The sequence below is a fragment of the Gastrolobium bilobum genome, unplaced genomic scaffold (genome assembly GCF_033153095.1).
Source record: "Gastrolobium bilobum isolate Gb01-03AN ecotype WA unplaced genomic scaffold, APGP_CSIRO_Gbil_v1 utg647, whole genome shotgun sequence".
NCBI lineage: Eukaryota > Viridiplantae > Streptophyta > Magnoliopsida > Fabales > Fabaceae > Gastrolobium > Gastrolobium bilobum.
Genome location: NW_026899122.1, coordinates 204,297 through 218,652, shown reverse-complemented (window position 1 = coordinate 218,652; position 14,356 = coordinate 204,297). Strand labels below are relative to the sequence as shown.

At 34.8% G+C, this 14,356-nt stretch overlaps 1 protein-coding gene across 1 annotated transcript; it reads right to left on the bottom strand.

Moving 5' to 3' along the window:
- Positions 1-335: 335 nt before the first annotated feature.
- Positions 336-9,947, bottom strand: LOC133287430 (uncharacterized). The gene is made up of 18 exons (XM_061485044.1): positions 9,851-9,947; positions 9,546-9,732; positions 9,309-9,471; positions 8,893-9,029; positions 8,558-8,661; positions 8,321-8,416; positions 7,664-7,757; positions 6,607-6,727; positions 6,322-6,521; positions 4,833-4,924; positions 4,698-4,753; positions 3,925-4,014; positions 3,653-3,752; positions 3,309-3,413; positions 3,148-3,220; positions 1,976-2,139; positions 676-718; positions 336-605 (listed from the first exon to the last, which is right to left on the bottom strand). Exons 1-18 carry the CDS (start codon positions 9,851-9,853, stop codon positions 550-552), a joined length of 1,884 nt encoding a protein of 627 aa, XP_061341028.1. The 5' UTR covers positions 9,854-9,947; the 3' UTR covers positions 336-549.
- Between the last annotated feature and the right edge of the window lie 4,409 nt (positions 9,948-14,356).

Here is a 14,356-nt window from a genome sequence, read left to right as displayed (position 1 = left end):
TTTGAATTTTAATAATTATAGTTTCAAATATTAAACACTTAAAATACCTTAATAAAAAATATAGTGACTAATCTTTTGTGAAAAAGAAGAACATGAAAAACGAAAAAAACAAAAATCTAAGTAAAATATATAAGACCGTCTCAAATTCGAATGCCTGATAATGGTCGATTACTTAAAAGTGTCGTGTCTCGTACTCCAAAAAAAAAAAGTGTCATGTCTCCGCATTCAATTGTCCTAGCTTTTGATGATATTCGTCAAATTACTCGCATTATAAGAATTAAAGCAGAACACTTTTTTTTACACTCAATGTGTTGGCACATCATTAAACAAGTTAACAATGATTATAATTACCTGATAACTCAAACTAATTTATTGTTCTACCAACACATGATAGGATAATAATATAAAAGATTTTTGCACTAAAAGTGAATTAAAATTAAGCTCATCATAAATAAAAAGCAAAAGATCTTTGTCGTAAAGAATTTAGTAATGCTTCCTTGAAAGTTGAAAGCATCCACCTACAACTATTCCACATTAAGAAGGTCAAAATCATTTCTTGACAGCCTCTCTAATGTGGGGGTACCGATGAGCCCATCGAGAGAAACCTGCACAACAATTAAGAGTTACAAAACGCAAAAACTGCTTCAGAAAGCCTTTATAAAGTAACATATTCACCAGCAGAGACTATCTCATAAAGATCCATATCCGCTTTCGTATCCTGCAATAGGTTGTAACAAAAAAGTGTATAAGTAACTGCGACATTAAAATACAAATATCTCTGTACCAAATAAAAGAAACACAAATATCTAGTTCATCAGTGTATAAGTAATCACAATTGCCCGATTTGGATTCCTAGAGGGCTATTGTTGGTTTTAGAAATGAGGAGGAGTATCTAAATACAACTGAACAAACTACAGGACAGAAAGAAATAAGAACCAAAGTGGAAACAAAGGAAAGTTCCCAACAATGACAAATTGCAGTGCTTAACTCCTTTTCCTCTTTTCAGTGACGATGAGTCCATTGTATCCAAGGGTATAAATATACGGAGTTCACATGCAACTTTTTCTACTAAACATTTTATTATTTTAGTGGACGAGGTGCATGACACAGTTCAAATTTAACAGAAGGCCAAGAATAGGCATTTTGATATCTTGAACCAGAATTAGAACAAGATCTAAACATTTTTACTATCTTAACTAGAGAATTCTAATTATTTGATTGATGCGTAAATGCTTCAGAATTATATACAAGTTATATAAAATCTATCTTCACTATGATGCACAAACTAATGATGTGGCTGCATCTAAGTTTTACAGGAAAAATGTTTAAGCGGTCCCACTTGAACTCATGCAGACAAGCCAGCAATTTGGACAGTTCTTTTAACAAAACATTAAATCACACTATGCACATGTGATATGATGAAAGAATAGAGAGAAGGAGAGAGAGACTGAAGGATTTTGGAAGTTAAAGGATAATAAGGATAGGTTATTCCATCTATCTTTTTTTCTGCCTACCTTTTCCTACCACTCTCCAACATCGTTAGATTAGAATCTTAATAGAAGAGAGAAATAATAAAAGTAGTTAAGATTCTGATTTAATAGTGTTGAAAAGTGATAGGCAAAAATAGGCAGAAAAAAAAATAGATAGAATAACCTATCCCAGGATAATATCACCAAATTTTGCCACATAACTTATTGTGAAAAGTCAAATTGATCAAACATACAAATAAACATAGCCAAGATTATTATGTTAGGATGAACTTGTGATAACACTAGAGAAGGATAAGATAACAAATGAATATTATTTTAATACTAATCACTTTCATAGATGAAAGAAGGGAAACGATACTGCTGAATCAAAAATAAATCATTTATTGCTAATTCCTACCAATGTTGGGCAACAAAATCGCCTGAATCAACAATACAACTTTGACCAAATTTATTTTACCAATAATGAAAGGGAATTCACAATTCACCTGTTCTGATGAAGCCAGACATCTTGCAATGAGCTGATAAAGACTACTGAGAGTGCTATAGTTGAAATCAGGATGGTTTAGAAGGGCCTCTTCTGATGTGTAATCAAATATCAGTGCACAAATGCTTGAAGCCATCATCATACTTGACATGTCATCAGTATTTGCTACAAACAATGTTTCAGTAACTAAAATTTAAGAGAAATGCCTTAATCCATACTTTGAATTCAATCAAAAATAAACATTAAGGATTAACATTGATGGTATTTGCCACAGTAAAATCAACAGCACAAAGATCAGTCAGCAAATTTTATAAAATTTATGCCAAGGTTAAATTTTTCTAACCATTGCAGGAGCATTTAAATCCCATCTACTAGGATTTTTCCAATTTTAAACATCATAAATTTTTTCATGGGGCCCCATCACACATGATAAGCACAAGACCAGGAAAAGTTGAGGGTTATTTCCAAAATCCATGTTCTTCAAGAATGTTTGCATGACTACTTCCCCCTTTCCTTTTGAGTATTGATCATTGAATCTTAGCATGAACAAACAATTCCCCTTAGTATGAATTCACCTTTCAAGACTCAATTTTTTATTAATTTTCTTGTTAGTGAGACTTAATTGTCAAAAATTATCTTCACTCCCGCTGATTGATGAGACAATATTAGTTTCAACATCAAGTGTTTTACTCATTTTTCATTCCATATCACCAAAAAGGTAACAAAGATAAAAACATTGAACAAGATTAACTCAGACTACTATAGCTCCGAGCAACAGCAAAGTCACACTTACTTGCCTTATGTCATCAAAAGCAAGAAATATGCTTGGCTTTGACTTGTCAACAATGAACAACTAAAATACTGTCCCTTTTACTGACTTCACATCCTCTCACAACACAGTTTAAATCCACAAAATCTTCATCTGCAATTTGTACCAGATTCTGAACCTAATGCTATTTCTCACACATATATGCCAATAACTGAACTGGAATTCATCTGTAAGCTACAAGATAGTCCAATATGACAAACTATGCATGCTAGTCCATTTGCAGCAGATCACCTATCACTTTTTAAACATACATGCAAACAAGCAGATGAACAAGCAAGGAATTTGATTATAAAAATATGATCAATGAAAACACTCATTTCAATGGGTGCTGCCAAGTATGGTACCTGACCAATAAGCCAATGCTTTAAGAAGATCAACAAAAGCTGACTCATCTAACACCAACTGCACTTTGTCTTTCTACAGTCCAAAAGGTGCAACTTATGTCAAGATTTTGCATAACCAATATAGTACTATATAAGGCTGGTTATTATAATGATAATATCACCTTCAGTAGAAGATTCATTATTGTATCACATGCCAAGAAGATGCAACCACTATCCTCCACCATATAATCGTCTGACCCAACTAATTTACTGAGGCAATATAAAACCTGCAATTAGACCCAATATATTTAGCAAAAAAAAAATGCTTGGTTAGTAATGCTATTGAATGATGCCATTACAACAAATGTAAAAGTCATGTTAGAATATAACAATATAATATAAATAGAACAATGCAACGATCAAGGAATCATTAGGAGTTGTAAATCAACAAAGTAAAAAGGAGGAAGGGGGGGAAAAGGGAAGTACAAATTAAAATTTTAAGTTTCGGAACCAGAAAATAACTTACAGCTGTAAGACCTCCACATGAAGACAGAGCTATGCATCCTTCAATCTTCATAGTAATTTGACACAACATAGGTAGCAGAAAGCACACAGAGTAGAAGGGCCTGCAACATAGAATTATCATGCTCCAAAATAGACATATGTACACCCTCAAAAAAAAAGAAAGATAAATAAATAATAAATAAATAAAAAACACAACGAACAATGTACAGGGTAGCTTATCCTTTAAAGATAATACGATCAAAGGTTTACCAATAACTATCTATTTAAAGATACCTTTGTTCATCTTCACCTTCAACAGAAAGCAAATACCCTAAAAGATCTTTAACCTTCTCCTTGCATGCAAAGGGTGCTTCTGCAAGATAGCTGAAAAAAATACATGAAAAAAACTCAGTCTTTCCTCTCTAAATTTTTTCAGAATGTAGAAAAAAAATCCTCAACCAAGTTCCAGACCCTATAACATATCCTATGCATCAAATATAAGAGAATGTTGTCACAAAACAACAGATGTACAACTACAAAGTGATAATGATATTAATCCTTTCATGGCTCGTGAGCCTCCAACCTTGACAAGCTATCAAGGCCTACACTTCAATCCCAAAGTGCTCTTGCATGAGGCACGGGTTATATATAAAATCATTTTCCGACCTCCACCTAATATAAGTTTCTAGAATAGTTGGTCCTTCACAAAAAGCACCTCTTCCCTGGAGGATGAAGATTGAACAAACACCGAAGTATTTAAAATTAGCTAAGATTTTCCGTATTATTTACAATTAGCATTTAGAAAATAAATCAAATTTGCATATCTCATTTCCTGATGCAGCAACTTTTAGATAGTATAGCATATTAAAATGGCCAATCATCGTTAACACATCCAAACAACATCATGTTCCACATTAATAAATTGGATGAAAGATGTCTTCCACACATTATTAGATTTACATCATTCAAGGGATTGATGAAATGTCGATACATCACCTCACTCCAATCCATTTAGTGCCAAAGAAAATTACAATTTATGCAAAGGAAGCAACTGTAATAGATTATACCTCCCAATAATTCGCACAGAAGCAAGTAAATCATTCCCTTTCTTTTGCCCATGTTCCTGTACAATTTTACCAATATACTTAGGTGCAGTATATTAAATATTAAAATTACATTAAACAACTAAACATCGGCATTACCTTCGCATCTTCTAAATACTCCAGTACAACAACAATTGTTTCATTAAGCTGGTGAATCAGCTTTGTGAAGGTGCCTTCATCAAGGAGGTTCCCTGTTAAGGAAAAGAGTATTAAGTGATGAAATTGCATTATACCCAATTCACAAGAACCTACCCACAAAAGACAAGTTCCCAACAGTGTAAACACCAGTATCAAATGTGAGATGACGATCAGATTCTCAAGCAATCAAGATTGCAATAGAATAAAAATCCACATGGTTGACACAGATAGTTCCCTATAAGGGGTTATAGACAACAAAACAAGTATAACCAAAAGTTGTTGTTAGAAGGTATTTGTATAGGCTGTTTACATTATATTACCACATTGTGTAAAGAGGACTCAAGCCCATATAAATATAGATCCTTGTTTAGTTTGATTAAACACAACCCAAATTTAAGTGTTGCATAATTTAAAATAGAAATCCCATAGCAGCTCTAGTCACACTCCCACCGAGACGTTTGCATCTTAAGCAACTGTCGTCTCTTTGTCATTACGTCCCTCCAACAACTTTCCCAGCTACTGGCCACGGGCCTACTAAGAAGTTTCCTTTCCCTGTGATACTGTTCAAGCACATTTTTTTCTTGTTCGATATGAACTAAGGCCAATTCTGGTTTCTATGTCCCTCTGAAGGATGTTCTAAATCTTGAGATCCGGCCCTTGCTGTCATTTTTTTTTTTCTAATGCTAATATAGCGTTGACTGGGAGGAATTTGGAAGTTGCACTCTAGTCCTATCGGAACATCCTAGTTGTAATTGTCTAGCCCCGTAAGATCGTCCAAGTTCCAATCAAGCCCAGTCAGATTGTCCAATTGCTGCCCGGCCCCGTCAATCTTCATCCCAGAGTTGCTATCTTGCCTGTAAGACTTTTTCCTAAATGTGTCATGGTTTTCCTAAATGTGTCGTGGTTGGATCTCCTAAGTTTAGGTGTGGTTGAAACTTCCAAATGCTATTCTTGATGAACTTGGAGAAGTTTTAGTTCCTCTTGTGTATGCTTGCTCGCCATAACATTTCCACTGATAATCATTCCAGCCATTGTTGAGTCGTATTTCCTGTAATTTTTATCTTTGTAAGGGTTTATTTGTAACAAGCTTAAAGCTTAGTTAGCTTTAGCTTGACATGGAGTGTTAGAAGTATTCTAAATACGTTGTTAAGAAGTCCCACAATTTTAAATTAATCTTATATAATTGTTATAGTCACTCTATATAATAGAGTCTCCATTATGCTATTGTAACACGTGAATTTAAACATTTTACTCTCGGATCCATGTTATTCAACAAGTCTCTTTTTTCCTCAAACTCTACTAAAATCCCTATAATTTCAACAAGAAGATAACAACTAAAGGGTAATGGACTGAATTTGAGCAAAGGAACTGTCTGATGTTATTACTTTTTTTCCTAAAAATGGAAAAACAAATTTTAAAGGCCAAGTGAATTGAATATCTTTGAACATACCATCATTTCCACCCGCATTTGATATTAATTTTATTATCTTCTCAACCAAAGAGTAGGCAACAGCCACATTTCGTTGCTTTAAAAAAATTGCCTCAGCAGTGGCTGAAGTATCCTGAGGTGCTTCATATTTTAAATAGGCCAACTCATTCAGAAGAACAGCTATTTCAACCCTCGATTGCTCCAAGACTAGCAATAAACACCTAAAATGGGAAGAGATCAGAAAATGAAGCAATGAGCACACGGTGCAGATGGCAAAAAGGTTAGCATTTAACAAGCACAGCTTACATGTCAGCTGGAGTTGGATCTTGTACATCATTTGTGCTTACTTGGCTAATCAACCAATCTTCTCCATATATAGAAACCATAGACTCGGCTAAAATGAGAGCATGAAGCCTTTCAGCAGGAGCTGCATATGAATGACAAATTAAGCAATTAATCTAGCTTAGTAATTTCTTGTTTTAACTCAAATCCACAAAAAGCAGAAGATTATGGTAAGGACATTTGTTAGCTCTATAAAAATGCAGATTATGTGAGTAAACTTTCATGTGAACAGAGGAAGTTCTTTTTCATATACCGAACACTCAAACAAACCACCATCTAGAAACTAACTTTCCAGGCTTGAGAACAGTAGTTCATAAATTGAACAGTGTCATAGTCAGAAAAGACTAAGATGAGCACTTATTATGAGAGATATCACAGCAGTACTGAGTTTGCAATTGCATGACTTGTTTCTTATAGCTACTTCATCCAATACCCTCCTTAACAACTACAACGGTCAAATTAAAATTATTATCTTCTCCTAAACCAAGCGACAACCAGATTAAAATTGCATTTGAAAGTTTGCTCACTTGCTCCATTACATCATCTTTGGGTTCAACTATATCTTCTCACCTTTGTTTATTTTAACACCACCTCATCTAAATTCTCAGAATTTTCCTGTATTCAATAATCCATGATTGCTTATGGAACATTAAAATTTATCTGAATAACATCTATCACCTTTCTCTAAACACCAGCTTATCCTCTCTTTTTCTTCCTTTTATATCTATGAACTTTTCTTTAAGCGTTCTTACATTTTACAATAATCCAAACCTTCTCTTTTCAATGCTAAGAAAACCGAATATGGAATCATTACCGCGATCTTAGATAACAAAGCTTGCAGACTTACACCTTTCAGTATGCAAGATCCCAGAACAAGTATATACCTTTATCAGCTGAGAGACATTTGTAAATTTACAACTTTAAAGAACCTAATGAGGGAACAAAGAAGGAGAAACTGAAAAAAAAAAAAAAAAGGTAAAATAACATAGTACACATAAATAAGCAAATTGTCTCAACATACCAACACGATTCAGCAAAATGGCCATGATACCAATGCGCATGTTTTGTGACCAGCTATTTTCAGGAAGTAACCGGAGAGCATCAACAAGTTGTGACTGAAAATGCCAAGCACGTCAATTGCAAGACAAATGAATCTACGTGTACAACACTGTACATAATGTTGAACCCATGAAGATCATGAATAAAATCCTTTTAAATCAGTTCAATTTATGCAACTCTATGGATTCGACGTAGCAGGCTAGACATGAAGGTACATAGTGTTGAACCCATGAAGGTCTTGAATAAAATCCAAATAAATATGTTCAATTTATGCAACTTTATGGATTATCCTGGTAGCAGGTTAGACACCTTGATCTCACAAGAAATACTAACAGTCAAACCAAAATAGGCGCTATTTATAAGAAAACTTCCTATATTATGTGCACAATATTATAACAAGCAAATGCCCTAGACCTACACTGCAAAAGAGATGACTCAAATATGGAGAACATCATCCAATTTCTTATCCAGCAGCTACTGGGTAAATATCAGTACACAGCAACAACCTCAAATATATCAAATTCCAGTGGCATGGTTAATTTTTAAATAGCTTTCTTTATCAAGCATTTGACCATATGAATTGAAAGGTGAAAGCAACTGGATAAGACAGATTACATACTGAATCTTTTGAAGATAGAATTGCACTAAGTAGGTGGAGAGCTTCGAATTTCAAGGAATTGTGCAAGACAGCAAACTGCCTTGCTATTGCTGCCACCTGAAAAGAGACAAGCAAAAAATATTGCTAAAGACATTTAACAGTTACAGAAGTTTATTAAGCATGATGCAAGATTACAAATCAAACGAGAACAAAATAACTCTGAATTCAGAAATACAAATATTTGAAGAGTACACTCACAATAACCGAGAGCTCAGATAAGTAATCATTCTGGATTATGTCCAAGGACATCCGACTAAGAATCAATTGCAAAAGTTTAATCGATATTTCCATCATATGCGAACCTGCATAATGTTTGACTAATGTGATTTATGATGCATAGACAAAAATATAGAAGCAAAAGTTCCCAACTCCCATGTTTGTAGATATGTATGTAACAGCAGTATGTATTATATTAGTGTATTAGCCCAATATAAATAATTAAAATTCACCAACTGACCAACAACAGTTTCTTTCAGTCCCATAGTAACAAGTATAAAGCAAGCAAGCTATCCCAGTAGACAATAAGATCTTACCATCTTGCAGAGAAGACACCTGAGAAGCTAGTATCTTGATACCTCCAGATTCATAAAATCTCACGATTCCATTTTCCGAAGCAGTTGATACCAAGTATAAAAACTCATAGCATTCTTCAAGAACAGATGAGCCAGATCTAAACAAGAAGATTTAAAGACAATTATAAAGCAAAACCACTTCATCAAAACAAAGTAAAATGAAGGATTGATGTCGTATGAAACTAAAAGTTTAATAAGTGCAAGCCACATGTCTTCACACAAGGGGACAAACGTCAAAAAAAAAAAAAAAAAAACGGATAAAGAACATCATAAGTGCGTAAGCGTAACAATATTTGAAAAAATAAATAAAGAAAATGAAAGAGTATCATACTAAGATTGGGATCTTGAAAATTAAAAGAAAAAGAAAAAGACCATACTGGGTGGACATTACTTGCAATATAAGTGGGATATTGAAAACCATGTCTTCGGATGAAGCAATCTCCGGAACACGACAAAATGCAGAAAGAACAGTAACCGATAGTCTTAAATATGCATCCCGATTATTGTCCCCGCCAGTGGATATAGTTCCTTTTCCCATACCTAATTTCGTAGAAGATAGGGTCAAAAAAGTATAATCGTAAACCCTAAGGAGTGAAGGTGAAGAAAGCGAGTACCAGTTCTGAGTAGACGATCAAGAAAGCGAGTGCCAACGGCGTCGTAAACCCTACGGAGTGAGGAGTGATCATCTGCTTTGCAGAACTTGGTAACCAGAAGAAGCCCAGCGAGACGCTGTTCGTCTCGCTCTCCTTTCAACAGCTTCAAGCATTCCTCGAGATTTGGAGACTCTTCTTGCTGTGCTTCCTTCATTTTTTTTTAAAAAAAATATTCAAAGAATTGGAAACGAAAGAGAGGAATCAAATTAAAGAATAAGAGAGTGGGAAAGAGAGAAAATCAAATTAGAGCATAAGAGACTCTTCACCATTGAAGGGCTTGTACAGTATTGAAGAGAACTTTCGGTTTCAGAACCTTCTTGAAAATCCTCCTTCCCTCCTTATGTTTGTTTATGCGAAAGTGTTGTATAACAGCTGATAAATATGTCTGTCTTAAAACACAACACATTTTTAGTATTGCCCAAATGATGTCGTTTTACTTCTCCAATTCTTTTTTTAATTGATTTTTCGGCACCGAATTATTACTCTATACATGAAGCAGCTCAACAAATTTTTTATCTGGTTGATTATTTTCCTAACATATTTAATTTTATTTGCTAAATTTAAATAATTTATTTCATATCAATCTATTTTAATTATATTTTCTTTGGAAAAATGAGCAAATCATTTTTTTATTATTACTAATTATCATTATTATTATTGATTAGTTTCAATCATTTTTTATTAAAAATCATTAAATTATAATTAAATCTTAAAATTTCGCGCCCTCTCATTAATATATGAATGTCTGATATGTTCGGAATATGAAACATTTCGATACTTCCCTACGCTTTTAACTTTTCCTTTTTTTAATGACTGTAGGGTTTATGAGATTATTGCCAGCAAGTAACATAGTTAGACTTCTTTATTTCCCTCATTATTTTCTCAGGCGCAAGGAGGTGTGAGTGAGTTAGATACTCTTTTTCACAAAATTTTATGATAACAATACGTTAAATTAATAATGGTAGAACAATGTGTTATTTATAGGTAAATATATTTATTACAATTTTGAATCAAATCTTTGAATTTGCCTATAAAAAGGGTGCTTGATCAAGATCTAAACACACCAAAGAAAAACAGCAAATACTTTGGAGAAAGACTTCAGAGAGAAAGCTGAAATTAGAGCGTTTCTCTGTCAGGACTCGAGGAGATAGGGAAAATAATAGTAAAATTATTTTCTCTAAAATATAATCTTTGTAATACTTCATATATTTGTAATGGATGTCTGAGAGCTCTTCCAATGGTTTTCCCCAGTTGAATTTTCACGTAAAATGCTGTGTATAGCTAGTATATTGGTGTTTTTATGCGAGTTGATTTCTTGACCGGTGAAATTAAAGATATAGTTAATTATATCGTTGGTGTCTAGAAAAATGATTCAAAAGTCATACGGCATAAGTTCAACGGTTATTTAATTAGTAATCGATGCAGTAGCACAAAAAGACTCCCACTTAACTTACACTTACCATGTCAATTAATGTGGGTAACAATGTCTTGTTTTCTAACAATAATTTTGCCATTTATTTGGGTCAACTTGCAAAGGAATATTTTATCAATCATCAAAGGGTAGGATTAGCGGTGGCAATTTTCAACATGACACGAAAAATTCAAATTTGTATCGTGTACGAGTTGACAAAAAGTGACCCAAAATATTTCATGTTGTGTCGCGTGTCAACTCATATTATTTTTTTTACAGATTATTCGTATCATGTCATGTCGTAAACAGATTATTCTTATCTTATCGTGTTTTGTCAACTCACATTAATTTCTTTTTACAAGTTATTCGTGTCATGTCATATAGTAAACAGATTATTCGTGTCTTATCATGTTGTGTCAACACATATAATAAGTAACACAATTTGGGATTGACAAGTTATTTGTGTCGTGTCGTGTCAACTGGCATAATAAACGATATACTATGAGTTTGTGGGTCATTCGTGTCATGTCATGTGTGTCGTGTGAACTCGCAAAATAACTCGATTGTGTTCATGTCGTATCAAATTTATACCGTATCATGTTGACCCGAATTGTCACCTCTTGATATGTGGATTAATTAAAATGTGAGTTAAGTTGAACCCACTTATGTACAATGAAAACAATAATAGTAAAATATCATATTATTTGGCTTGCATTGACCCCACATAATGAATTTGGGTTTTCCATTCTAGGTAAATTGTTATAGGGATAGATTATTTTGCTTACCCTTATTTACCTACATTTTTTAACACCCGCAGATTACAATCCAATCTGATGGTTGAGATTTACGAGATAAAATAAATCCTTCTACCCTTTCCTTTCTCCCAATGCATCCCACCCTTTCTTTATCATTTTATTTTCGTCAAGCCTACCACTCCCCATCCACATCACACTCCACCGTCCCAAATCATCCGAACACTGTCAAATATCAGTTCACCATATCAATTACCTTTGTTTTGCTCTACCGTGAGAACTCGGTGCGCTTGTTCTCGACAAATCATTGATACAGGTCCATTAGTCCATTGTCACTTTGTATTTGCATTCACATCATAAGTTTTTTGGCAAATGAATTTGATATTTATGATATATTCTTACAGGGACATAAGAATTCGAAAAGTGAAACATTATTGGACTATAGTTTTTTTAAAAGATGACATTTTTTTGGGCTTCTGTCATTGCTTCAGGCTTCAGCTTCAAAGGGGTGGGGAGGCAATGAGAAAAAGAAAGAGGTAAAAGGATTTGTTTTATCCGTGAACCTCCACCGTTAGATTAGATTGTAATCTAATCGGTGTTAAGAGAGATAGGAAAAAGTAGGTAAAATAATATGGGTAGGGAGAATAACATATCTCATAGTATAATACTCTCACAAGTCACAACTAACATCGTGATAGCAATTGTAATAAGGTATAACTAGCCAAGAGATGGAATAGGAAACTTAAAATCAAAGTTATTGCGAGATGACAGTTAATATAAGTTGAGAAGTTATTACCTCTCTTAACTTTGAATCCATAATACCCAACCTTGACTTCAATTCCTCGGAATCCTTAGCTAAATGCATCTGCATGGCATCATTTGCTTGCTTCGTATCACCCACATTCTAAACAAGTCTTGAAACAACATCCACATTGTAATGTACAATAGCATAATGTTAGAGATATCAGAAAAATAAACACGGAACCTGGAAGTGGTGCGAACACCAATTGATCAGACACAAGTGCTGTGACGATGTGTAGACGTTCAGTAGAGCAGATGATAGCGAGGCAGGATGATCGTCGACGGTGACGGATAACCACGCTTGCAGATGACAGCGAGCAGACAACGGTGGCAGCGAGGCGACAAATCAGCGCTTGGTTAGCGAGAATTTGCTAAGTTTCTCTCCTCACAGGTAGAAAGTTCGACGGCGGCATGAATGCAAGGTGGACGACGGCTTAGGCGTGGACGAACAGAAAATAGCGACGGCGACAGTGGACAAGACCGATTGCATAGGTAGTTGACGACTTATGCAGTGGAAGACATTGTTGATGATGCAAGGTATACGTTGTTGCTCGTCGCTAGCCGAAGAATGTTATTTGAAGACAGTGGGTGATATTAAATCACTAAAAGGTTTGAACTCATATATATAACAGAGGAGATTAATAATCAGAATTATCATACACAGTGCAATTATGAAAATTAGAACAGACTTACTTGATGTCAGTATAATGGAACAGATAGATGAATGTATGCAGAATAATGGAAAAATCTGAGCCCACAGAATGTATCTCCTTAAGACAATTTGCCCTCCTCACTGATGCCAAAGGTTGATGGACAAGTGTCTCCCAGGATAGATCGGATTTCGTTTGAGGAGTGATGTCACTACTAGTCGACAGCCCAAAGAACGCAACAATATGTTAGAGAAAAGTACATCGAAAATCAAAAAGGAGGATGCAAACCGGAAGAAGGAAAAATTTCGGCAGAGTAACAGTACAGATAATTGGATGAAATTTCTGAAGGTGTCAGGGTCTATTTATAGATACTGACCGGTCACAATGAACCGCCGCCGACAGCGAACCGCCGTGATTGACGACCGCGAACGGGTACGATCGGTGATCGGTTCGGTGAACAAGTACAACCGGTGACTGGTTCTCGAAAGGTAAGAATCGGTTCGGTTCAAAACGCTCAAAAAATCGACGGGTATAAACATTTGGTTTTGGAAAAATGGAGGGAAGCAACAGATAGTCATAGGGGCATTTTGGACAAAAAATTAAAAAATTATTTAATAAAAAATTATTTTTATTTCACGAATCGATCCGGTCCGAACGGACGGACGGTGGACCCAAGCCCACCTAGCTCCTCTCCCCTCCACAAAATGTGTAGTGCCCCAAGGGGCAATTTAAGAGTGTGAGGCGGGAGCTTATAAACTCACTCACCTCCTACTAGTTGTCCAATGTAGGACTTCTTAAACTCACACCACACCCCCCTTCAACTTCTCTTTTCTCTGTTATTCCTTAACCCACTTCTTATTCATAACCAATAGATTGTCTATACAATTTCAACATAAATTCCAACATAGAAGAGCGTACCAAGGCGGCGGCGGCAGCTGTGATTTGGGAAGAATAGAAAAAACCCAAAAAAAAAAAAATGATATATGTAACAAGTTTTATTTTGTTCACCCTTCAAGTTTAGTGAACTCTCGTATGAGAGTTGTGTCAGAGAATAATACAAACCAGCCCACTCATCAATTTAAGCGTTAAATGATTCTTTACACATAGCATCGAATTCCACCAAAAGTGCTCATAAACAGCCAATTCAACCTATAAATT

Bases quoted from the DNA above. Each gene is read 5' to 3' on its own strand.
- LOC133287430 (XM_061485044.1), bottom strand. The intron at 9,472-9,545 runs GTACTCGCTTTC...CTACGAAATTAG, and splicing joins TGATCGTCTACTCAGAACTG to GTATGGGAAAAGGAACTATA. The intron at 4,925-6,321 runs GTATGTTCAAAG...TTTCCTTAACAG, and splicing joins AAATGCGGGTGGAAATGATG to GGAACCTCCTTGATGAAGGC.